The sequence below is a fragment of the Aquarana catesbeiana genome, linkage group LG01, assembly GCF_042186555.1.
Source record: "Aquarana catesbeiana isolate 2022-GZ linkage group LG01, ASM4218655v1, whole genome shotgun sequence".
Classification (NCBI taxonomy): Eukaryota; Metazoa; Chordata; class Amphibia; order Anura; family Ranidae; genus Aquarana; species Aquarana catesbeiana.
This window is the reverse complement of record NC_133324.1, coordinates 127,781,573-127,805,570: the sequence shown is the minus strand read 5'-3', so window position 1 is coordinate 127,805,570 and position 23,998 is coordinate 127,781,573. Positions and strand designations below refer to the sequence as shown.

Below are 23,998 nucleotides of genomic sequence, written 5' to 3'. Positions count from 1 at the left end.
TGGATGTAAATGTAACTTTAAAAGTACACCTAGTCAGGGAAAAAGAACTGGTTTGCTGCATAGAGATCCACCTTGCTGCTATGTACCTTCCACGCCATTTCCTTTTGCTTTGTTTGGCTATCAGTGTCCCTGGTATGCGGAAACATGAAGTGCTATTCCTTTCCTCCATAATGAAGGGGTCCTTTTAAGCTTATTGAGGAAAGTGGGGACAAAAGTAAAAAGGTAGTAGCAGAGGGATCATGATATGCAACATACAGTTGTGCACATATGTTTACATACCCTGGCAGAATTTATGATTTCTTGGCCATTTTTTAGAGAACATAAAATGATAACACAAACATTTCTTTCACTCATGGTTAGTGTTTGGCTGAAGCCATTAATTATCAACTGTATTTACTCTTTTAAAATCATAATCACAACAGAAACTACCCAAATGACCCTGATCAAAAGTTTACATACCCCAGTTCTTAATACTGGGGTATTGCCCTCTTTAATGTCAATGACAGCTTGAAGTCTTTTGTGGTATTTGTGGATGAGGCTTTTTATCTTTTCAGATGGTAAAGCTGCCCATTCCTCTTGACAAAAAGCCTCCAGTTCCTGTAAATTCTTGGGCTGTCTTGCATGAACTGCACGTTTGAGATCTCCCCACAGTGGCTCAATGATATTGAGGTCAGGAGACTGAGGTGGCCACTCCAGAACATTCACTTTATTCTGCTGTAGCTAATGACAGGTCAACTTGGCCTTGTGTTTTGGATCATTGTCATGTTGGAATATCCAAGTACGTCCCATGCGCAGCTTCCTGGCTGATGAATGCCAATGTTCCTCCAGTATTTTTTGATAACATACTGCATTCATCTTGCCATCAATTTTGAGCAAATTCCCTGTGCCTTTGTAGCTCACACTTCCCCAAAACATCAGCGATCCACCTCCATGTTTCACAGTAGAAATGGTGTACCTTTCATCATAGGCCTTGTTCAACTCCTCTCCAAATGAAGCGTTTATGGTTGTGGCCAAAAAGCAAAATTTTGGTCTCATCACTCCAAATGACTTTGAGCCAGAAGGTTTGAGGCTTGTCTCTGTGCTGTTTAGCGTATTGTAAGTGGGATACTTTGTGGCATTTGCGTGGTAATGGCTTTCTTCTGGCGACTCATCCATGCAGCCCATCTGTCTTCAAGTGCCTCCTTATTGTGCTTCTTGAAACAGCCACACCACATGTTTTCAGAGGGTCCTGTATTTCACCTGAAGTTATTTGTGGGTTTTTGTTTGCATCCCAAAACATTTTCCATGGTTTGGTTTCAATAGAACCCCCGTTTTCCACTTCTTGATTAGAGTTTGAACACTGCCGACTGGCATTCTCAGTTCCTTGGATATCTTTTTATATCCCTTTCCTGTTTTATACAGTTCAACTACCTTTTCCCACAGGATCCTTCTAGTATTCTTTTGCTTTCCCCATGACACAGAATCTAGAAACATCAGTGCAGCACTGGATGAAAGATGCAAGGGTCTGTCAGGAGTCCAGAAACTCATTGACCTTTTATACACACACACTAATTACAAGCAAAGAGATCACAGGTGAGGATGGTTACCTTTAATAGCCATTCAAACCCCTTTGTGTCAACTTGTGTGCATGTTAGATGGCCAAAATCACAAGGGTATGAAAACTTTTGATCAGGGTCATTTGGGTATTTTCTGCTGTGATTATGATTTAAAAAAAGAGTAAACACCGTTGATTGATAATAAATGGCTTCAGCCAAACACTAACCATGAGTCAAAGAAAAGTTTTTGCGTTATCATTCATATTCTCTGAAAAATGGCCAAGAAATCATAAATTCTTCAAGGGTATGTAAACTTATGAGCACAACTGTAACTGTTACTTTGAGAATATAGCATGCAGCCTGGGCCCATCTGGGGAGATGCTGGGGATGCCATACAAACATAGCAGCTGTGGCAACCTACATTGATAAGCCAGGCAAATTTATGCCTGGAGGGATGCCGGGGATGCTGTGCAAACATAGTTGATGGGTGCAAGGTGTGTGTGCACTAATGAGGTCAGCTGGTGAACTGCTTCCTGTGTCTTACTGGTTTTCATGTACCAAATCTACATGCCAGGAAGTCATGAACTTAGTATAGAACACACCAGGGGCTAAGGCAAGGTCCTGTTCTTAAAATCAAAGAAAGCTTTTATTTTCTGCAACAGAGGTACATTAAAAGTATATTGGTACATAGGGACACATAAATTTTGGAAAATAATTAAGCACAATTGGAGGTGAGCAGTAACAGCTGAGAGTGTCTTAGCAATGTCCTAGCAACAAAGCAGGAGTGGGATGATGCCATCCCTGGGAGCAGGGCTGGACTGGCCTACCGGGATAGCGGGAAGTTTCCCGGTAGGCCGCCTACTCTGGGGCCGCTTTGAGCTGTGGCTACGACCACCCGGCTGATGTCCCAGTGTTGCCAACTGCCCATTAATTTACAGGCAGCCTGTAAGTTTCAGCCTACTTTAGAGCTGCCCATAAAAAATATGGCTGCGAGCCGACATGTCAACTGCGTCGTTCCGAAGCTAGCCGGGCTTGAGAAAGCCTGTACGCGCTCGACCATTTTCGGGCGGGCAGGCGCATGCGTAGTGACGTAATGGCGCCATTTTTGAATGTAAGGCACTCGTCTTGGTCTCGGTGGTGGCACGCGCCTCTCCACACAGAATGGGGCACCCCCCCCAGTGTACTGACTTCGACATGGGTGGGGCGTCCCCCCCGTGTACTATGTGGACATGGGTGGGGCGTCCCCCCCGTGTACTATGTGGACATGGGTGGGGCGTCCCCCCCGTGTACTATGTGGACATGGGTGGGGCGTCCCCCCCGTGTACTATGTGGACATGGGTGGGGCGTCCCCCCCGTGTACTATGTGGACATGGGTGGGGCGTCCCCCCCGTGTACTATGTGGACATGGGTGGGGCGTCCCCCCCGTGTACTATGTGGACATGGGTGGGGCGTCCCCCCCGTGTACTATGTGGACATGGGTGGGGCGTCCCCCCCGTGTACTATGTGGACATGGGTGGGGCGTCCCCCCGTGTACTATGTGGACATGGGTGGGGCGTCCCCCCCGTGTACTATGTGGACATGGGTGGGGCGTCCCCCCCGTGTACTATGTGGACATGGGTGGGGCGTCCCCCCCGTGTACTATGTGGACATGGGTGGGGCGTCCCCCCCGTGTACTATGTGGACATGGGTGGGGCGTCCCCCCCGTGTACTATGTGGACATGGGTGGGGCGTCCCCCCGTGTACTATGTGGACATGGGTGGGGCGTCCCCCCGTGTACTATGTGGACATGGGTGGGGCGTCCCCCCGTGTACTATGTGGACATGGGTGGGGCGTCCCCCCGTGTACTATGTGGACATGGATGGGGCGTCCCCCCGTGTACTATGTGGACATGGATGGGGCGTCCCCCCGTGTACTATGTGGACATGGATGGGGCGTCCCCCCGTGTACTATGTGGACATGGATGGGGCGTCCCCCGTGTACTATGTGGACATGGATGGGGCGTCCCCCGTGTAATACAAGGATGGGGTGTCCCCCCGTGTATTATGCACCTAAATGAGGAGGGTGCAGATCTGCTGGGAATGAAGATGGCCAAAAAGTTAGAGGGGTTTTTAAACTAGGCGATGGGGGGGAGGGTCCAGAGACAGTGATAGCCAGCGCGGAAGATATTCCAGAGGGTAGTATTGGGGGCATTAGTGGTAGGTTAACCAAAGCACAAAAACACAAGGTGAGTATAGTAGCAAGTCCAAGTTGCAATCTTGAAACACCCAATACGAGGACAATATGCGACCGGTCTAAACTATGTGGCATGTTCACCAATGCCAGGAGCCTGGCGGACAAGATGGGTGAACTAGAGATACTGTTGTACAAGGAGGATTTGGATTTTGTGGGAATTTCAGAGACCTGGTTCAACAGCTCTCATGATTGGCTGGCAAACATTCAAGGGTATACCCTATACCGCAAGGATAGAGAGGGTAAAAAAGGGGGAGGGGTATGCCTATATATCAAGAAAAATGTACAAGTGAATGTGAGAGATGACATCACTGAGGGGGCTAGGGAGGAGGTGGAATCTTTATGGGTAGAGCTCCAAAGGGATGAAGCTAAGGGGAAAATAATACTGGGAGTATGCTATAGGCCCCCTAACCTGAGGGAGGAAGTGGAGACGGATCTCCTATCACAAATTGGATTAGCAGCAAGGATGGGAAGTGTTATCATAATGGGGGATTTTAATTATCCAGACATAGACTGGGCGGAGGGAACCGCGCATTCATTTAAGGCTCGCCAGTTCCTTAATGTCTTGCAGGACAATTTTATGGGTCAGATGGTAGACGCACCAACTAGAAATAAAACATTACTAGATCTACTGATTACCAACAATACAGACCTGATAACAGATGTGGAAATACGGGGCAATTTAGGTAACAGCGATCACAGGTCAATTAGTTTCAGTATAAATCACACAAATAGGAGACATGAAGGGAACACAAAGACACTGAATTTCAAAAGAGCCAACTTCCCTAAACTACAAACCTTGCTAAAAGGCATAAATTGGGATAAAATATTAGGAACAAAGAATACGGAGGAGAGATGGGTTTGCTTTAAGAGCATATTAAATAAGGGCATTAGCCAATGTATCCCATTGGGTAATAAATTTAAAAGAGCGAACAAACATCCTGGATGGCTTAACTCCAATGTAAAAATGCATATAAAAGCAAAGGAGAAGGCCTTCAAAAAATACAAGGTTGAGGGATCATCCACAGCATTCAGAATTTATAAAGAATGCAATAAGAAATGTAAGGGTGCAATTAGGATGGCTAAGATAGAACATGAAAGACACATAGCGGAGGAGAGCAAAAAAAATCCCAAGAAATTCTTTAAGTATGTAAACAGTAAAAAAGGGAGGACAGACCATATTGGCCCCATAAAGAATGAGGAAGGACATCTGGTTACAAAGGATGGGGAGATGGCAGAGGTATTGAATTTATTCTTCTCCTCAGTCTTCACGAGTGAATCGGGGGGCTTCAGTAACCAAAACTGCAGTGTTTATCCTCATGACACAACACAGGAAGCACCTACATGGTTAACAGAGGACGGAATTAAAATTAGACTTGAGAAACTTAACATTAATAAATCACCAGGACCAGATGGCTTGCATCCGAGGGTACTTAGGGAACTCAGTCAGGTGATTGCCAGACCGTTGTTCCTAATTTTTACAGACAGTCTATTGACTGGAATGGTACCAGCTGATTGGAGAAAAGCCAATGTAGCACCAATATTTAAAAAGGGCCCAAAAAACATCCCTGGGAATTACAGACCAGTTAGCCTAACATCAATAGTATGTAAACTCTTGGAGGGGATGATAAGGGACTATATACAAGATTTTAGTAATCAGAATGATATCATTAGCAGTAATCAGCATGGATTCATGAAGAATCGTTCTTGCCAAACCAATCTATTAACCTTCTATGAGGAGGTCAGTTGCCATCTAGATAAAGGAAGGCCCGTAGACGTGGTGTATCTGGATTTTGCAAAAGCATTTGACACAGTTCCCCATAAACGTTTACTGTACAAAATAAGGTGCGTTGGCATGGACCATAGGGTGAGTACATGGATTGAAAACTGGCTACAAGGGCGTGTTCAGAGGGTGGTGATAAATGGGGAGTACTCAGAATGGTCAGGGGTGGGTAGTGGGGTTCCCCAGGGTTCTGTGCTGGGACCAATCCTATTTAATTTGTTTATAAACGACCTGGAGGATGGGATGAACAGTTCAATCTCTGTATTTGCAGACGATACTAAGCTAAGCAGGGCAATAACTTCTCCGCAGGATGTGGAAATCTTGCAAAAAGACCTGAACAAATTAATGGGGTGGGCGACTACATGGCAAATGAGGTTCAATGTAGAAAAATGTAAAATAATGCATTTGGGTGGCAAAAATATGAATGCAATCTATACACTGGGGGGAGAACCTCTGGGGGAATCTAGGATGGAAAAGGACTTGGGGGTCCTAGTGGATGATAGGCTCAGCAATGGCATGCAATGCCAAGCTGCTGCTAATAAAGCAAACAGAATATTGGCATGCATTAAAAGGGGATCAACTCCAGAGGTAAAACGATAATTCTCCCGCTCTACAAGACTCTGGTCCGGCCGCACCTGGAGTATGCTGTCCAGTTCTGGGCACCAGTCCTCAGGAGGGACATACTGGAAATGGAGCGAGTACAAAGAAGGGCAACAAAGCTAATAAAGGGTCTGGAGGATCTTAGTTATGAGGAAAGGTTGCGAGCACTGAACTTATTCTCTCTGGAGAAGAGACGCTTGAGAGGGGATATGATTTCAATTTACAAATACTGTACTGGTGACCCCACAATAGGGATAAAACTTTTTCGCAGAAGAGAGTTTAATAAGACTCGTGGCCACTCGTTACAATTAGAAGAAAAGAGGTTTAACCTTAAACTACGTAGAGGGTTCTTTACTGTAAGAGCGGCAAGGATGTGGAATTCCCTTCCACAGGCGGTGGTCTCAGCGGGGAGCATTGATAGCTTCAAGAAACTATTAGATAATCACCTGAATGACCGCAATATACAGGGATATGTAATGTAATACTGACACATAATCACACACATAGGTTGGACTTGATGGACTTGTGTCTTTTTTCAACCTCACCTACTATGTAACTATATGTGGACAAGGATGGGGCGTCCCCCGTGTATTACGTGGACAAGGATGGGGCGTCCCCCGTGTACTATGTGGACATGGATGGGGCATCCCCCGTGTATTACAAGGATGGGGCGTCCCCCGTGTATTACGTGGACAAGGATGGGGCGTCCCCCGTGTATTACGTGGACAAGGATGGGGCGTCCCCCGTGTATTACGTGGACAAGGATGGGGCATCCCCCGTGTATTACGTGGACAAGGATGGGGCGTCCCCCGTGTATTACGTGGACAAGGATGGGGCGTCCCCCGTGCATTACATGGACAAGGATGGGGCGTCCCCCGTGTATTACGTGGACAAGGATGGGGCGTCCCCCGTGTACTATGTGGACAAGGATGGAGTGTCCCCGTGTATTGGAGTCACCCTCAGCTCTCCTCTCAGGGTCACTGGCTGTCGCCCCCCTGTACCCGACAAGACAGGCAAAACACGGCACTGAGCCACTAACACAGACCCACCATCATGTCTCTGCCACATTCCTCTCACCTAAATCCACACGTAGGATGTACATCTATCTAACTTCTTTCTCTTACCTGGACGACCCTGCTGGCCGCCGCCATCTTGCTTCCCATGGCGACCCCCAGCTTCACTTCCGCTTCCGGGTGAGGAAACCGAGCGGTCACATGACCAGAAGGCCGAACGAGACTGTATATAAGCTGTGTTCAGTGTTGGTGGGGAAAGGGGAAAGAGGACAGAGAGGGGGGCAGTATGACGATATAAGGGAGGGGTGGATGAGACTTAGTATCTGTATGGGATAAAGGGAAGAGTTATAGTCCAGCTGGTATACAAAAAAAAAAACAAATGACTAAATTGCAAGCAAGAATAAAGTGCAAATTAAACACTTATGCAGAAAGTTCATTGGTGATAAAAGTTCATAAGAAGAGATCCTCATTCAGCATGGATCCAATAGGTGAAATCACGTCAAGTGTAAAATATAAACCTGACCACGTGAAACCTGTCACCAGAGAGAGACCAGCGACCACCCATATTCAGGGGGTCATAAGGCACTTGTTGGATCTGAGAGCCTGTGAAACGATGACCCGATGTCCTGGTTCGTCCCTCTGCAATCTGGGACCTTATAGAGGGATAACCCAATGTCCTGGTTCATCCCTCTCCGGAAATCGTATTTTTAGCAAAAGATAAAAACCCCAGCGGTGATTACATACCACCAAAAGGAAGCTCTTAGACAAGGCGCCTAGGCTAAGCCGGGGAGAAGAGCCGCAGAGAGATTCGAAGACTTGAATGACATCACTTCCACCTCAGAAGAAGTCCTAATTTTGACTGACCTGGCCCAATTGCTACTTAAAGCGGTTGTAAAGTCACTTTTTTTTTTTTAAATTAAGGTGTCCTTCCAGCAAGTTGTGTGCTAAGGGGACACCTGTGCGGGTGTTCTTTGAGCCAGGCTGTGTGTGCACATAGACACACACGCATTGGCGGGACAAGGTCATTTAGAGCTCAGGGCGGACATGCCAAATTGTGCCCCCCCCCCCCAAGATGTATGGGCATTATGTGCCCCCCCCCCCCAAGATGTATGGGCATTATGTGCCCCCCCCCCCCAAGATGTATGGGCATTATGTGTCAGTGAAAATCCCCTCTCCCTCCAAAAAAATCAAGCACTTATCTGCATGCTAACCCACTAAGCATAAATCCCCCCTCCTCCCAGTACAAATCGGCCCCCTTGCTGAAATCCCCCCACCCAGCACAAATCTCTGCCCCCCCCCCATCTCCCCAGCTCCTTTCCCTCCCCATATGCCCACAGAACAAATCCCCTCCCCCTCCCAAAACAAAAAAAACAAAAATGTTTTCCCTTCAAGCACAAATACTCTCCCCCAACCTAGCACAAATTCCCCCACAAATTTCTACTCCTAGCACAAATACCCCTCAATCATCCCTATGAGCACAAATCCCCCCTCCCCCACCTCCACCAAAAAAAAAAAAATCTCCTCTACCATTTTATTCTTATAGCACAAATCCCCCCCCCCTCCTAGCACAAATACTCTTTCCCCATCACCCCTCCCAACACCAATCCCCCCAAATCACCACCCCTAGCACACCCTCCCTAAATTTGCCCTCCTAGATCAATTCTTACCCCCTGAAGCCCCCCAAGTTCCCCTTCTCAACACAAATTCCCTCCCCCCTAATCTCCTTGTGGTGCCCCATCCCCCCCCCCACCTCACATGATACCACAGTGCCCAGGACAACCGACTCTCCTGTCCACCCCTTGTCCCGACCCTGCACACACGACTTGTCTCAGCCCCACCCCCCTACTTCCTTCTAACAGGATTTGACTGACAGCAGCAGGAGCAAATGCTCCCACTGCTTTCATCGAACCCTGTGAGAGGGGAGAGCGGCAGATGGGCACAGCACTGGAACTCTGGTAAGTGTTTGGGAGGGGAAACAGTTAGTGGGAGGTTTTTTACCCTAAGGCATGGAATGCCTTAAGGTAAAAAAAAATTGCTTTTATAACCACTTTAAACAAATCTCAGCCGACTTACTGGTAGATCAGTTGTTGTTTGTAGCCGTCTCTTATGCTTTAAAATGTATGTATAGCCTAAACTTTTTTTGTCACATTTGTTTTTGATGGATTAGGGAAGGGTTAAAACTGATGCGCCGATACCAGTATCTGTATTGGTGCTGATACCAGGCATTTGAGCGAGTAGCGGTACTCGCCCAAATGCTCCTGATACCGAAACCGATACTTTGTGGTGTGATTTATGTCAATACAAAATGAATGGCACTGCAAGAAATCGCATGCAATTCAAATAGAAATGTGGTGCGATTCCTGTCTGAATCGTATGTGTGTGCTCCTGTGTGTGCTCCTGTGTGTGTATAGAAGCGCCATCTAATGGGCAGTTTAGAACTCACAAAATTCAGCAGAGGGAGCACTGTTCCAGTAAGTAGGTAGAGACAAATTAGAAGTTTAAAGCAGCAGTCATTTATTGGTAAACTGGAACTCATCGGAGTGAGCGGTGAGCCTAATGGATGCCGGATCAATGGACGTCCTCGTTGGTTGCCCGCACAGTACTGTCTCCATAGCGGAGCACTTCTGCCCGCTCTTGGCATTTCCCCTCTCTGTCGGTGACGAGCCCTGACCGCAGCTGTCATTTCCGGGGGCGCTGGCCATTGTCAGCTCCATCCATTGATCTGGCATCTGTTGGGCTCACCGCCTTCCCCCAGGAGCTCCAGGGTTAGAGGCAGCCATTCATTCCACCCGGCTCAGCAGAGTAAACTACAGAACCCATAAGTCACAGTCAGGGCTGTCTGTAAGGCAGGGCAAAAGGGGCAGCTGCCCTGGGCCCATCATCGTTGGGGCCCAAAGCAGCTGCCTCATATTTGCCAACTACCCCAGTTTAAATTCCCTTGTCCATTGAAGTTTTAGTCCTGTGCTGTGTCCCAATATCTCAGTGTGAAGTTCTGTTACTAATGCTGCCAAGCTCTGCCCTATTGCCATGTACAGATGACTCACCTGCAGACCCTATGTTTACATGTAAATAACCTGCATTGATATGTAAATAGAGACAGCATTAATATGCAAATAGCCACGGATCGGCAGCATTTATATGTAAATAGCAGTGGCATTAATATGTTAATAGCCGCAGACTGAAAGTAACCTCTAGCAACCAATCAGTGAGCAGTAATAATGTGCAGTAACCTCTAGCAACAAATTAGTGAGTGGTAAGGATGTCCAGTAACCTCTAGCAACCAATCAGTGAGCAGTATTGATGTACAGTAATCTCTAGCAACCAATCAACAAGCAGAAGTCATGTTCTGCAACCTCTAGTAAATAATCAGTGAGCCATAATATATGTTGCAACCTATAGCAGCCAGTCAGTGAGCAGTAATGATACCTCTGGCAACTAATCGTAATCGCTGCGTGATCTGATTCAGTAAATTGATTTTGAGTCCAGCTGATATTTTATTTATTCTAGGTCTCAGAGCAGGCGGAGAGTGAAATTTCATGGGGTGTGGGGGGGCAAGATAATGTTTGCCCAAGATCCAATCAATATTTAACCGCTTCAGCCCCGGAAGATTTTACCCCCTTCCTGACCAGAGCACTTTTTGCAATTCTGCACTGCGTCGATTTAACTGACAATTGTGCAGTCCTGCGATGTTGTACCCAAACAAAATTGACGTGCTTTTTTTCCCACAAATAGAGCTTTCTTTTGGTGGTATTTGATCATCTCTGCGGTTTTTATTTTTTGAGCTATAAACAAAAAAGAGCAACAATTTTGAAAAAAACACAATATTTTGTACTTTTTGCTATAATAAATATCCCCTTTTTTTAAAAAAAAAGCACATTTTTTCTCAGTCTCAGTTGAATTTTTTGCGAATCCATGCCAATTTCACGAGTGAAAATTGCAAAATTCCACTGTGATCGGTTTTCAAAGGCCTGGGCTGGGTTTAGGCCATCTGCTCGATTTGGCTTGCCATCTGGTAAGCATGATATCTATTAGTTGGGACTCGGTTCAACTAACAAGTGATAACCATTGGACAGTCCAGGAGTTTCAGATTTCCTTTCTTGCAGTTGAATTCTTATTAATTTTATATCACAAAGGACCTTTTTCAAAACATTTTTTTCACAGATTCATTTTTTAATTTAATATGTATATATCAGTTTAATGCGCGGCTTTCCATTTTTATTTGTCATTTGGTGTGCCACACTAATAGCCGCTGCTTCACTTTATTGGCCTCTAGCGCAGTTTTTCTTTTTTGTTATATTTTTGGTAATAAAAATCGCAATAAGCGTATATTGATTTTTTTGCGCAAAAGTTATAGTGTCTACAAAATAGGAGATAGATTTATAGCATTTTTATTATTATTTTTTTTTTTTTACCAGTAATGGCGGTGATCTGCAATTTTTATCATGACTGCGACATTATGGCGGACACATCGGACAATTTTGACACATTTTTGGGACCATTGGCATTAATACAGCGATCAGTGCTATAAAAATGCATTGATTACTGTAAAAATGTCACTGGCTTACTTGTGAAAAAAAAAATGTCACTGGCAGTGAAAGGATTAACACTAGGGGGCGATCAAGGGGTTAATTGTGTTCCCTAGTACGTATTCTAACTGAAGGGGGGAGGGGACTGACTAGGCAAGATGAACAGATGATTTGTCACTTCTCCCCTCAGAGAAGTTTAGAGAGTTTACACACCGAAAATCCCGGTTCTCGCCGTGTTACGAGCGATGACTACCGGTCACTCACATCGGCTTCGGGGGCGAGCTGCATAATGGCAATTCGCCTGCTCGTGCCATTCTGCCGCAGTACAACTGTGGCGGCTGGTCAGCAAGCGGTTAAGATGGCCCTGGTCACAGTGCCTCACTGGCACACTACCATCTTCCAGCATGGGCTTGTGATCTATTTACCTAATGTCATCGGTCTCTTCAGTTTTTCAATAAATTATTTCTGCTTTGAACTTCTAATCTGTCTCTACCTACTTACTGGAACAGCGCTCCCTCTGCTGAATTTTGTGAGTACTAAATTGCGCACTAGATGGCGCTTCTATATACTGTATCTATTGGCGTATAACACACACTTTTTCACCCTGAAAATCGGGTGCAAATAGTGTGTGCGTGTTATATGCCGATACTGCAATTTGGACTGCCCAGGAGGGAACAGGGAGGGGGGGGCGGTACAAGCGCCGTCATATTACATACAGCGAGAATCTCCTGTTTACTCAGCGCCCTCTGTAATAGGAAGTCCCATCTCCTGGGCTGGCATTGGACCAGTGTTCTGTCTATCATAGAAGCCGGTCCAGGAGGCGGGACTTTGTATTAAAGAGTCCACCGAGCAAACAAGAAATTCTCGCTGTATGTAATCTGATGGCGCATGTCCCGCCCCCTCCCTGTCCCCTCCGAGGCAGCAGTAATCTGAGGTGGGGCTGCAGATGGACATTGATCAGGCTGCATTCATGGCAATGGTGAGGCTGCATATGGGCATTGATCAGGCTGCAGATAGGCATTGATCAAGCTGCATTGATGGGCAATTGTGAGGCTGTAGATGGGCATTGATCAGGCTGCAGATGGGCAATTGTGAGGCTGTAGATGGGCATTGATCAGGCTGCAGATGGGCAATTGTGGGGCTGTAGATGGGCATTGATCAGGCTGCAGATGGGCAATTGTGAGGCTGTAGATGGGCATTGATCAGGCTGCAGATGGGCAATGGTGAGGCTGCAGATGGCATTGATCAGGCTGCATTAATGGGCAATCAATGGTGAGGCTGCAGATGGGCATTGATAAAGCTTCATTGATGGGCAATTGTGAGGCTGCAGATGGCATTGATCAGGCTGCAGCTGGACAATGGTGAGGCTGCAGATGGGCAATAGTGAGGCTGCATTGATGGGCACTGACCCTTATTTTGCTTCAAAGTTCTTTATTTAATATTTGAGTTTTTTCCTGAAACTTCCCTCCTAAAATGAAGGTGCGTGCTATATGCCTGTGCGTGTTATATGTCCATAAATACGGTATATATATATAAATAATTGTCGCAAATCACACTGCAAAGAATCGCATGCGATTTTTGTGTGTGTGTTTGTGTGTGTATATATATATATATATATATATATATATACACACAAACACACACACAAAAATCGCATGCGATTCTTTGCAGTGTGATTTGCGACAATTTTTTTGTGTTGACCCAAATCGCACCGCAAAGTATCAGTACTTGGTATTGGCGAGTACCTGACCGAAAGTATCAGTACTCCTACTGGCCGATAAAAAAACGGTATCGGTGCAACACTAGTCAATAAAAAATGAATGGGCTCACATCGCACTGCAAAGAATTGCATGCGATTTGAACAGGAATGCGGTGCGATACCTGTCCAAATCTCATGCAGGCTAAAATCGCACTGCAAAGGTATCTGAGCATTTGCACAAATACGAGTAATGGTGCAACTCTAGTTAAAACTCCTACCTGATTATTTTTTCCTTTTTGTTTTGCTATGCGAAATTTGCCTTCACTTCACGGAGATGCAATAGGAAGTGAGACTAAGGTGAAGGGAATTTCCATTTTAGAAAGTTGTTCCAAGAACTTTTGTTCATATTAGATGATTCACCCTCATCACCTGATCCAATTACAAATCCAAAATGTAGGATTTACACATAACTTTCTGTTTCAGTAACAATGGTCACCAAGACCAAAAGGGGGTTGCATCTCAGTGGGGACACAGACAGCAAACCCCCCCAAAAATGTACATACACTTTAAGTAAAGTAATTTTTATTTATTTATTTATTTATTTTTTATAAATGCATTGAATAAATCTTTCAGCACTTGTTTCCTTTAAATGTATTGTAATTTTTTGGTTTTGCAGGGATTATTGCCGGTTTAATAAATCTAGCCCTTGAACAAGGTATTCCTGATAAAACTTTAGAAGCACTTTTGCCTCCAAGTGTTCCAAGAAGTCATACCAGAAAACTCCTGGCATTACCTCAATCTTCTTCATAAAGACATGGCCCAGAAATGCAAGGTATGATTAGTTCATTCTCTTAAACTATTAAACTAATTAAATGAATACATTTTATTTGTCATGAAATTGTTGCTGGGATCCAAGCTTTCTAATAGGCTCACACGGTGGTTGTTGCTGCTAAAGAACAAAGTGGAATGCACTTTAGATATGCAGTGTAAGATGAGTCAGTTGTGAATTATATAGAACATACAGTAGGTTTTTGCAGCTGTTCTTTTACTAAGACCCTCTTTTTTATCCATTGCACATTGTCTTTTTTGACAGCTCTTCTATCCCTAGACCCCACTCCTTGATGACATAATCAATATAATTTAGTAACGAGGAGCAGAGGTAGACAGGATATCAAACTTCAAACTCTTGACAGGCTCCTGTGCAGCTAGAACAGCCATTTTCCAGCAGAGTTCAGCGGAACCCTAGGGTCCTCCAGGTTGCTAGGGGTTCCTTGAGCTGTGGATAATTGATCCCCCATTTAATGGTGCTTTCATAGTTCTAGGGATAGCACCACTTGGTAAAGCCAGTATGTAAGGGTGGTATTCTGATCACAATTAAAAAGGTTGTGTTCTTCCTATTTTCCACCGAGGAAAGGGGCCTTTTTCCCATTGACTTCTGATGTATTGCTTTAGTAAGTGTTACCCCGAGATCTGAAGCTTATTTTAGGGATTCCTCTGGGTTGAGAAAGCCTGGGCTAGAACAACAGTTGGTGCCTAGGCATTCTACAGCTTCTAATTTGGAATTCTATTTGAAAGGATCATGTTTTTTTAACTGATTGCTTTGTTATATTAAACTCTGCTACATTACTGGTAGAGGTCCTTGCAATTAAAATAGACCTTCCTTAGCTTGGCATATTTCTTAATTTTCCATATTATGGGGAACATATTACCATGTTTCAAGATGCCATTGTCTTGTGGAAATATTTCTTCTGTTTCCTGTTTCAGGAGTTTAAAAGAGTTGTACATTTTACCGCCAGTAACTATTAATCAAAACTACTTAAAAGTAAAATGCGCATGCAGAGCACAGCTTACAGTGCTGGGCCAGTCTGAGTACCAGCATGACTAGTTCCTGCTCATGTGCAGGAGCACTGCCATCCCCTGCTGACCAATGAAGAGGCCCGAAGACAGGCATTCAGAAGAAGATCTAAATATAAAGAAATAGAGCTGTGCTTACCTTATAAACATAGAACCTGATTGCAATATAGTGCTCAATAATCGATACAACCAAAAGAATGTGCAATTTTGTACTACTAAAAACATAATTACTCCTATAAACACCTAATTACTAATAAATCGTTAAAGCACCAAAGTGTCCACAGGTTGTGACTTCAAATTAAATAAATATAATAAAAATGTTGCACAACTTCATATATCACTCTATTATATATACATCATTAATAATAGTGCAAAAGTGTCATTGTGAAGTGCAAATCCAAAATGCTTGTGTGCAAAAATTGTGAAAGACAAATCTTCTATTGGAAAGTGACTGGTGCTTTGTGCAAAGCAACTTCAAATAGGCAATCAGCCGACTGCTGCCACCACCTGTCCCCTCCACCGGGGACAGCACTCACCAGTAGAAGTTGACCTCTTATGTATTACCAAGGAAGGTCAAAAGCATACCAAAAAAAATAGGGTCACTCTGCCCCACATAAAAAATGTCCATTCTGTCACATTTATTGGTGTCACCAAAAGGCAGGGCCACTGCTTACATGACGGAGCCTAATTTATTTATTTATTTTTTCTCTAAAGTTGACAGTACAGTGCTGTTTTCAGTTTTTATATAAGGCTGGATGAGTTCTGCAACCTTACCCTTGTAACGTGGATCAAGAAGCCAGTAATGATCCCTCTCCTTGATACCACGAATCCTAGGGTTCTTTCGCAGGCTTTGCAGGATCAGGGAGGCCATGCAGCCTAAGTTTGCAGAGACATTCGATCCTGAGTCCTCTGGGTCACTAAGGATCACATGATCCTCAACCACCTCTTCCCAGCCACGTACAACTCCATGGGTTTCTGGGGACTGCAAACGATCCCTTGAAGATTGCTGCTGATGCTGAGTGTTATCCTCCACCTTCATGCTGACACAATCCTCCTCCTCCTCTTCTTCTTCCTGTGTGATCGGCGCGCCTGCAGGAATACTAGTATCTGGATAAAGGGGGCCTTGAGAAGTAAGGAAGTCCTCCTCTTCCTCCCGCTGTTCTGCCTCAAGTGCCCTGTCCATTATTCCACAAAGCGTGTGCTCCAACAGGAAGACAAGAGGGACAGTATCACTGATGCATGCACTGTCACTGCTCACCATTCTCGTGGCCTCCTCAAATGGTGACAAGACAGTGCATGCATCCTTGATCAGTAGCCACTGGCGTGGCGAAAAAATCGATGGTCCTCTGCTGTGTGTGCAGTTGCTGCAGCTTTGCCAACGTTGAGTTCTACCTGGTGGGCATGTCACAAATGAGATGGTTCTTGGGCAGGTTGCATCCTCTTTGAATGTCAGCCAGCCGAGCACTGGCATTATATGACCACAGACTTCCCTGGCCTGCCTCAGGAGATCCTGTAAGCCAGGGTACCTGCTCAAGAACCGCTGCGCCACCAAATTCATGACGTGAGCCAAACAGGGAACATGAGTCAAGTGTCCTTGTCAGAGGGCGGAGAGTAGGTTGGTGCCATTGTCGCATACAACCATTCTTGGCTAAAGCTGGCGTGGTGTCAACCACCTCTGAGCCTGCTCCTGCAGAGCTGACAGAATCTCTGCCCCAGTGTGGCTCCTGTCCCCTAAGCAGACCAACTCAAGCACCGCATGGCATCTTTTTGCCTTGCGTAGCCCCTTGAACGCCTACAGAGCACTGCTGGTTCAGAGGAGAAATCTGCAGAGAAAGAGGTCATAGAGGAAGAAGAAGAGGAGGGGGTGGAGGAGAGAGCTGTGGCAGAATCACCACTAGCATTTTAGAGGCATGGTGGTGGAACAAGCTCCAACAATACTGAAAACTGTCCTGCATCCTTCCCAGCTGCCAGCAGAGTTACCCAGTGTGCCCTCCTCTCTTCTATCAGGCACCCTACACCCTACTCTACAGTCAGTGACCTCATCATCCCCTCCCTCCTCGTCACTGGAGCAAACTTGGCAGTATGCTGCAGCTCGGGGAACATGACTGCCAGTTTCTTGACCTTCTTGGGCACCCCCTCTCTCTAGGCTCATGTTACTGCCTTCCTCAACCTGGGTACCATCATCTGAGCCTTCAAATCGCTGCGCATCCTCCTGCAGCATGTACCCGACACTGTGGTTGAATAGTTCGGTTGACTCCTCCGTGCATGATGGTGGGGCTAGGGAAGGAGTGACTGTTGACATGGAGCCGATGGAATAGGCTGCTTTGGCAGCTGCATTGGCAGGCAAACTACTCTGAGCCTGGGTGACAGAGGATGAGGAGGATGAGGAGGGCTTTGTTATCCATTCCACCAACTCTTCTGCATGTTGTGGCTCAATAACGCGGTCAGCTTCAGAAAAAACGGACAAGCGTGCCCCATGGCCACATGCTGAGGATGCACCGTGTCAATGACCAGCACTGTCGACTGTAAACACAGAGCCTGCTTGCCCTCTTTTAGTGGCCTGTGAGCATCTGCCTCTCCTTGGTGGCCTTCCAGACATGCTGTAAATTTTGTTTAGCAAAACCACACTACACTGTATTGTGTACTGTGTACACCACCAGAAAAGTAGTAACAACTGCACTAGGGGTGCACGGTACTGTGTACACCAACAGAAGTTTAATAACAACTATGGGTGTACTGTATGTATTGTGTACTGTGTACACCACCAGAAAAGTAGTAGCAGCTGCACTAGGGGTGCACGGTACTGTGTACACCAACAGAAGTGTAATAACAACTATGGGTGCACTGTATGTATTGTGTACACCACCAGGAAAGTAGTAGCAACTGCAAAATTTTTGTTCTTTTTTTATTTATTTAGCAAAAAATAAAAAAAACTGTGGTGATTAAATACCACCAAAAGAAAGCTCTATTTGTGTGAAAAAAATGATAAAAATTTCATATGAGTACAGTGTTGCATGACCCAATTGTCATTTTAAAGTGTGCCAGTGCTGAAAGCTGAAAATTGGCCTCGGCAGGAAGGGGGTAAATGTGCCTGGTATTGAAGTGGTTAAATTGACAGAGTACAATATAAGTACCTGTAATAAATAAATTACTGTAGAAAACATTTCTTTTATTTGCTATGATTGGATAATTGGTGATCACATGATCAGGGACCACAGGTCCATCCCCTGATTATCTATTTAGGACCTAAGACCAGTGCACTCAGCTGTAACTTAAAAAACCGTTAACCAATGCTTCAGCAGCATGAGGAACTTTCTGGATGGACTTTATTTTACAATTGGATGGGTGGGAAAGGGTTCAATTTGGTGTGCCTAAAAAAATCAGTATTATCTAATGCTAAACATTTATTTTTTGTTTTAGAAAGGTCGAGGAATTGTTTAAATCCATGTCTGATTTATATGTTGTCATGTGTTGTCATGTTGCCTTCTGTCACAGCTGGCAGGTGCAGGAACATGCAGTAAAGGGTGATATTCCAATGGGGGACAACTGGTGCAGTGACAGCTGTCTAAGAGAAGACATCCCATCAATCTGGAGAGATTTCCTCTAACTTTCTGTTGTGTCTCCAGAATGAGAAACCTCTCCGATTGGATAAGGCAACTAAAAAAACCCCTTTGCAGACATTTCAACTATTTACTACTCCGTCCAAAATCATAACATATTTTGATTTGATTTAAAAATACAGTACTTGAATATTTTTCTCTAAACAGGATAACATTTAGCCATGTGCAGGTATAACGACACATTTGGCTACCCATCACAGATTGCTCCAGAAGTACTGCGCATGCGTAAGTTCCCCATATGCGTTCCAAAACTTTTAGCACAATACGGAGCAGTGAAGCCGTCCGGTAATGTCACGGAAGTGACGTTAAACACAAATCAAACACTGCGGCGGGAGCGCACACAGCTACAGCTTAATGAAATGATGTCAAATCAAATGAACATTAGTAAGGAGCTTGCACATATAATGTGATTACATAGCAGCAGACCACTGCTGCTATGTAATCACATTATATGTGCAAGCTCCTTACTAATTGTGTGTGTGTTTAGCAGGATTAAATTGCACCCCCCTCAACATGATCACTGCTGCTATGTAATCACATTATATGTACAAGCTCCTTACTAATGTTCATTTGATTTGACATCATTTCATTAAGCTGTAGCTGTGCGCGCTCCCGCCGCAGTGTTTGTATTGTGTTTAACGTCACTTTTGTGACATTATCTGACGGCTTCACTGCTCTGTATTATGCTACAACTTTTGGAACGCATATGGGGAACTTAGGCATGCTCAGTGCCTATTTTCTCAGTGAAACGTCACTTCCGGAGCAATCTGTGATGGGTCGCCGAATGTGTCGTTACACGGGCAATTTCCTTTTGCTACCCAAGAAGCAGTACTCTGTGGCACCAAATGTTCAGGCCCACCTGTGCTTTATTTATTGACTATTTAGAAATGAGGATAACATTAAGCAATGTACAACTAGCGATGAACACAATTGAGGGATTCACGTCACTGTAAATTTAGTAAAAAATTGGGTTTTTCAACAAAATATTGCCAAATGTTAGAGACATTAATTGAAGTTGATGAGAAGGTAGAAGTGGAGTGTTTATTTGTGTTTTTTAAGGGTACAATTGGTGTGTACTTGCCTCAATCCGAAGCCCCTAGTGGCAATGTGTGATGTCCAGCAGGAAATGATCTTGGAGACAGGGCAGCCTATGCAAACAATGCAAAACTACACCCCATTAGGCAATCTACCATCATTTTGGATGAAGTGCATATACAAAGTCTTTAAATGTAATCTAGGTTGTTAAGCAAATTTGCCCCTTTTTGCCACCCTTATGGCAAGCTTTTGTTACAAAGCCAAAGATGCCTTTGGTTTAGACATCCTTCCTAACTCCACATTCTAACTATAGTAATTCTGCATTTCTCTGGCACAGCAAAAAAGACCAAGGGCAACTCTTCTTTTCCTGGAAGCGAGAAGAACATTATATTATCCATCTTTTAAAGGATAAGTTCACCTTTGTAAAAAAAATAAAAAAATAATTTTTAAAAATAAAAATAAAAGCAGGCTTTTTTGAAGGTAAAAAAATGTGCATTTATTATTTTATTTTACTTGGAGCCTGGAAAGCATTGTACCCATGATCTGCTGATGGCAGTGGCAATGCCTGGATCCTGCAGATTTTCAGTGCAAGCTGTCTGCTTGTATCTGGTATGGACAGGCAGTTACACAATGACAGGGAGCATCAATGAACTACCCAGAGCGTTCATCAGCACCCTGGTAGTTAACTGAGAATTACAAGCCATCAGTTGCAAAGGCTGTCAGTACTTCTTGTTCTCCCATTCACTGAATGATGCGGCCTGGTGGGCAGAGCCCCGCCTTTTATAACTGTGACAGTGGGTGCGGGGAGGGGATCTCTGGCCCGCTGCCACAATGGGGGATGGGGGGGTGCTGTAACAGTAAAATGTTACATCCTAAATACGGGTGTAACATGATACAAAAGGTGAACTTTAGACATGTGCAATTTGTTTCGTAACGAATCGAAATTCGGCCGAATATTGTATCTTTCAGACATGTGGATGCATCCGAATGTCCGAATAAAAAAATAACGAATTTCAACTAATACGAAAGAAATTATAGCGATTATAACGAATGAATTCGACATGATTCGGTAATTTGTTAAAGATCTAATGAAACAAAGGGTCAACTCAAAGTAAATCTTACAGTCCAATCAGCTGATTAATTTTGTGCTGGATTACTGGCAAAGTGCATTCCTGAGAAGTGAGTGAGAAGGGTGTTGTATTTTATTTGAGCAGAGGAGAAGAGATATTGTCATTGTGTGTGTTAATAGATTCAATAAACAAACGACTTTCCAAACTTCAAATCATTATCACGAATATATATACATACATAAATATCGAATTTCAACTAATACGAAAGAAATTATAGCAGATATAACGAATTAATTCGACATGAATTGGGATTCAGTATAACGAATATCGACAATCTACGAATAATAACGAATTATCTGAAAATGAAATAACGTAACATAACGAATATAACAGAACGAAATTATGTATTTTACAAATGACAACGAACCGAAACTAAACTAAATTTCCCGTTGTGCACAAGTCTAGTAAACTTATCCTTTTTCATTTGTTTACTTTATGTATCCCCCAAACCACACAGATTTATTTTGTTGTCACTATAAAATGTCTCTTCTAACTAGCTCCATGGAAGCTAGAAGCTATTGCTGGCTTTGTCATTGTGTTTTGCTTATTATAATTGCAATTTGGAACTTCCAGTGTACACTTTTAGCCTAATTAACACAAACTCATTAATATTGGGATATTACAGTGGTAAGGGTAATAGAGTGCTCTTATATCAGTCCAGTGATACACTAGGACTTAAAGACCTACTGATCTGCCTTTTCAGGATTTTAAAGCTGAACTACACTGCATTTGAGCACTACAAACCAAAAACACAATGGAATTCATTTTTTAATATTCAAAATGCTACAAGTTTCCAGTGCCAAACAAGAGCAGAAGGGCAGTAACAAAGCCTGTCAGTGGAAAAGGCTACAGTACATATAGATGTTTGTGTAAAATGTTTGATTATTCGATTTTATATATATATATATATATATATATATATATATATATATATATATATATATATATATATATATACACACACACACACACACACACACTATATTGTCAAAAGTATTGGGATGCCTGCCTTTACACGCACATAAACTTTAATGGCATTCCAGTCTTAGTCTGTAGGGTTCAATATTGAGTTGGTCCTCCGTTTGCAGCTATAATAGCTTCAGCTCTTCTGAGAAGGCTGTCCACAAGGTTTAGGAGTGTGTCTATGGGAATGTTTCACCAGAAGCGCATTTGTGAGGTCAAGCACTGATATGGACTAGAATGCCTGGCTGGCAGTCTCCGCTCAAATTTATCCCAAAAGTGTTGAGGTCAGCCCTCTGTGCAGGCTAATCAAGTTCCTCCACCTCAAACTCACTCATCCATGTCTTTATGAACCTTGCTTTGTGCACTGGTGTGCAGTCATGTTGGAACAGGAAGGGGCCATCCCCAAACTGTTCCCACGAAGTTGGGAGCATGATATTGTCCAAAATGTCTTGATGTGCTGACGCCTTAAGAGTTCCCATCACTGGAAATAAGGGGCCAAGCCCAACCCCTGATAAACCACACCATAATCCCCCTCCACCAAATGATTTGGACCAGTGCAAGGTCCATAAAGACATGGATGAGCGTTTGGGTTGGAGGAACTTGACTGGCCTGCACAGAGTCCTGACCTCAACCCGATAGAACACCTTTGTGATGAATTAGAGCAGAGACTGCGAGCCAGGCCTTCTCGTCCAACATCGGTGCTTGACCTCACAAATGCGCTTCTGGAAGAATAGTCAAACATTCCCATATACACACTCCTAAACTTTGTGGACAGCCTTCCTAGAAGAGTTGAAGCTTTTATAGCTGCAAAGGGTGGGATGCCATTAAAGTTCATGTGCATTTAAAAGGCAGGCGTCCCAATACTTTTGACAATATAGTGTCCAAAATGTGGTAACCTGTAACATTCAATCAAATAATACTTTTCTGTAGGTAGGTCAATAAAATTATAACTACGGTCAAACTTTTTTCAAGTTTTGGATAAGGGAGGAAAAAAACTTAAAAGTTCATTTTTTGTTTCACTTACATTTTAGAAATAAATGTTTTAAACAAGTGTTCTTAACAATTACTGTCGTGGCACGTTACACAATAGCATCTAGTGGACATAGCTACATGATAATAGCATTGGTTCCAAGAGAGCAATAAGTATTTAACAAAGTAGAAAATAAAATGTCAATAACTTGTAACAGAGTCATTTTTATTAATGCAGGGCAGACACCCCTTAAAGAGGAGCTGCAGTCTGGTCACATAATTTGTAATAAAAACATCTTTGCTGAAACTCTGGGTCACACTAGAGCAGGAGATGGCCCGGGTCCCATTGGCTGGTCTGCCCTGGGCGGGCAAGCAGTTAGACCCTCACTTAACTACTCACCCGTTGATTGGTCCTTCACTCGCCGAGATGGAAAGATTTTTTTCTCTTTCCTGCTTGACTAATTTCCCATCTCCCATGACCCCAATCATAAGACATCCTAGATTCCACCCGGGTTTGTCGGACCTGGCCTTTACTGGGCGAGCCCCGAAAGGGCTTCTACGAGCATCTCAATTTCTAAGACCCACAGGCTGGATCCCTACGGGGACCTTAGCATCAGGACAGGCACCCATTGTGTTGGATAGTTGGAGAGCCGGACAGCTCTCCCACTTCCTCGGCTCCCTACCCAACCATGCGCTCTTCTCCTGACAACTCCATTCCTTCGAAGAACTATGTCTAAACAAAGGCCCAATTCATAGTTCTCTTTCTAGGTCCTACAAAACTCTGTTGGACATACAAGCTACCACAGACTCTCCTTTCTTAGCCAAATGGGAAAGAGACTTACAAACCACATTTACCACTCAACAGAAGGAACACATACCCTTCTTCGCCCATAAGTCATCACTTTGCAGCAAATACCAGGAAATTTCCTACAAGTTCACCACACGTTGGTATCGCACCCCATCTGTTTTGGCCAAAATATTCCCCAATCAATCTGACCGTTGCTGGCGCTGTGAGCAACAAGCTGGCACTATTCTTCACATT

The 23,998-nt window shown here is 44.1% G+C and overlaps 1 protein-coding gene across 4 annotated transcripts in view; it reads right to left on the bottom strand.

Annotated features, from left to right (window-relative positions):
- The window catches only part of KGD4 (alpha-ketoglutarate dehydrogenase subunit 4), a 36,307-nt gene extending 28,900 nt beyond the window's left edge, over nucleotides 1-7,407 (bottom strand). Inside the window, exon 1 of one of the 4 annotated variants that reach the window (XM_073623657.1) lies at nucleotides 7,272-7,407. In XM_073623657.1, coding sequence (XP_073479758.1) covers nucleotides 7,272-7,310 — 39 coding nt within the window. In that variant the 5' untranslated portion in view covers nucleotides 7,311-7,407. Of the gene's footprint in view, nucleotides 1-4,941; nucleotides 5,085-7,271 lie in introns of those variants that run through there. The other 3 variants (XM_073623643.1, XM_073623663.1, XM_073623649.1) reach the window with 3 other exon arrangements.
- Between the last annotated feature and the right edge of the window lie 16,591 nt (nucleotides 7,408-23,998).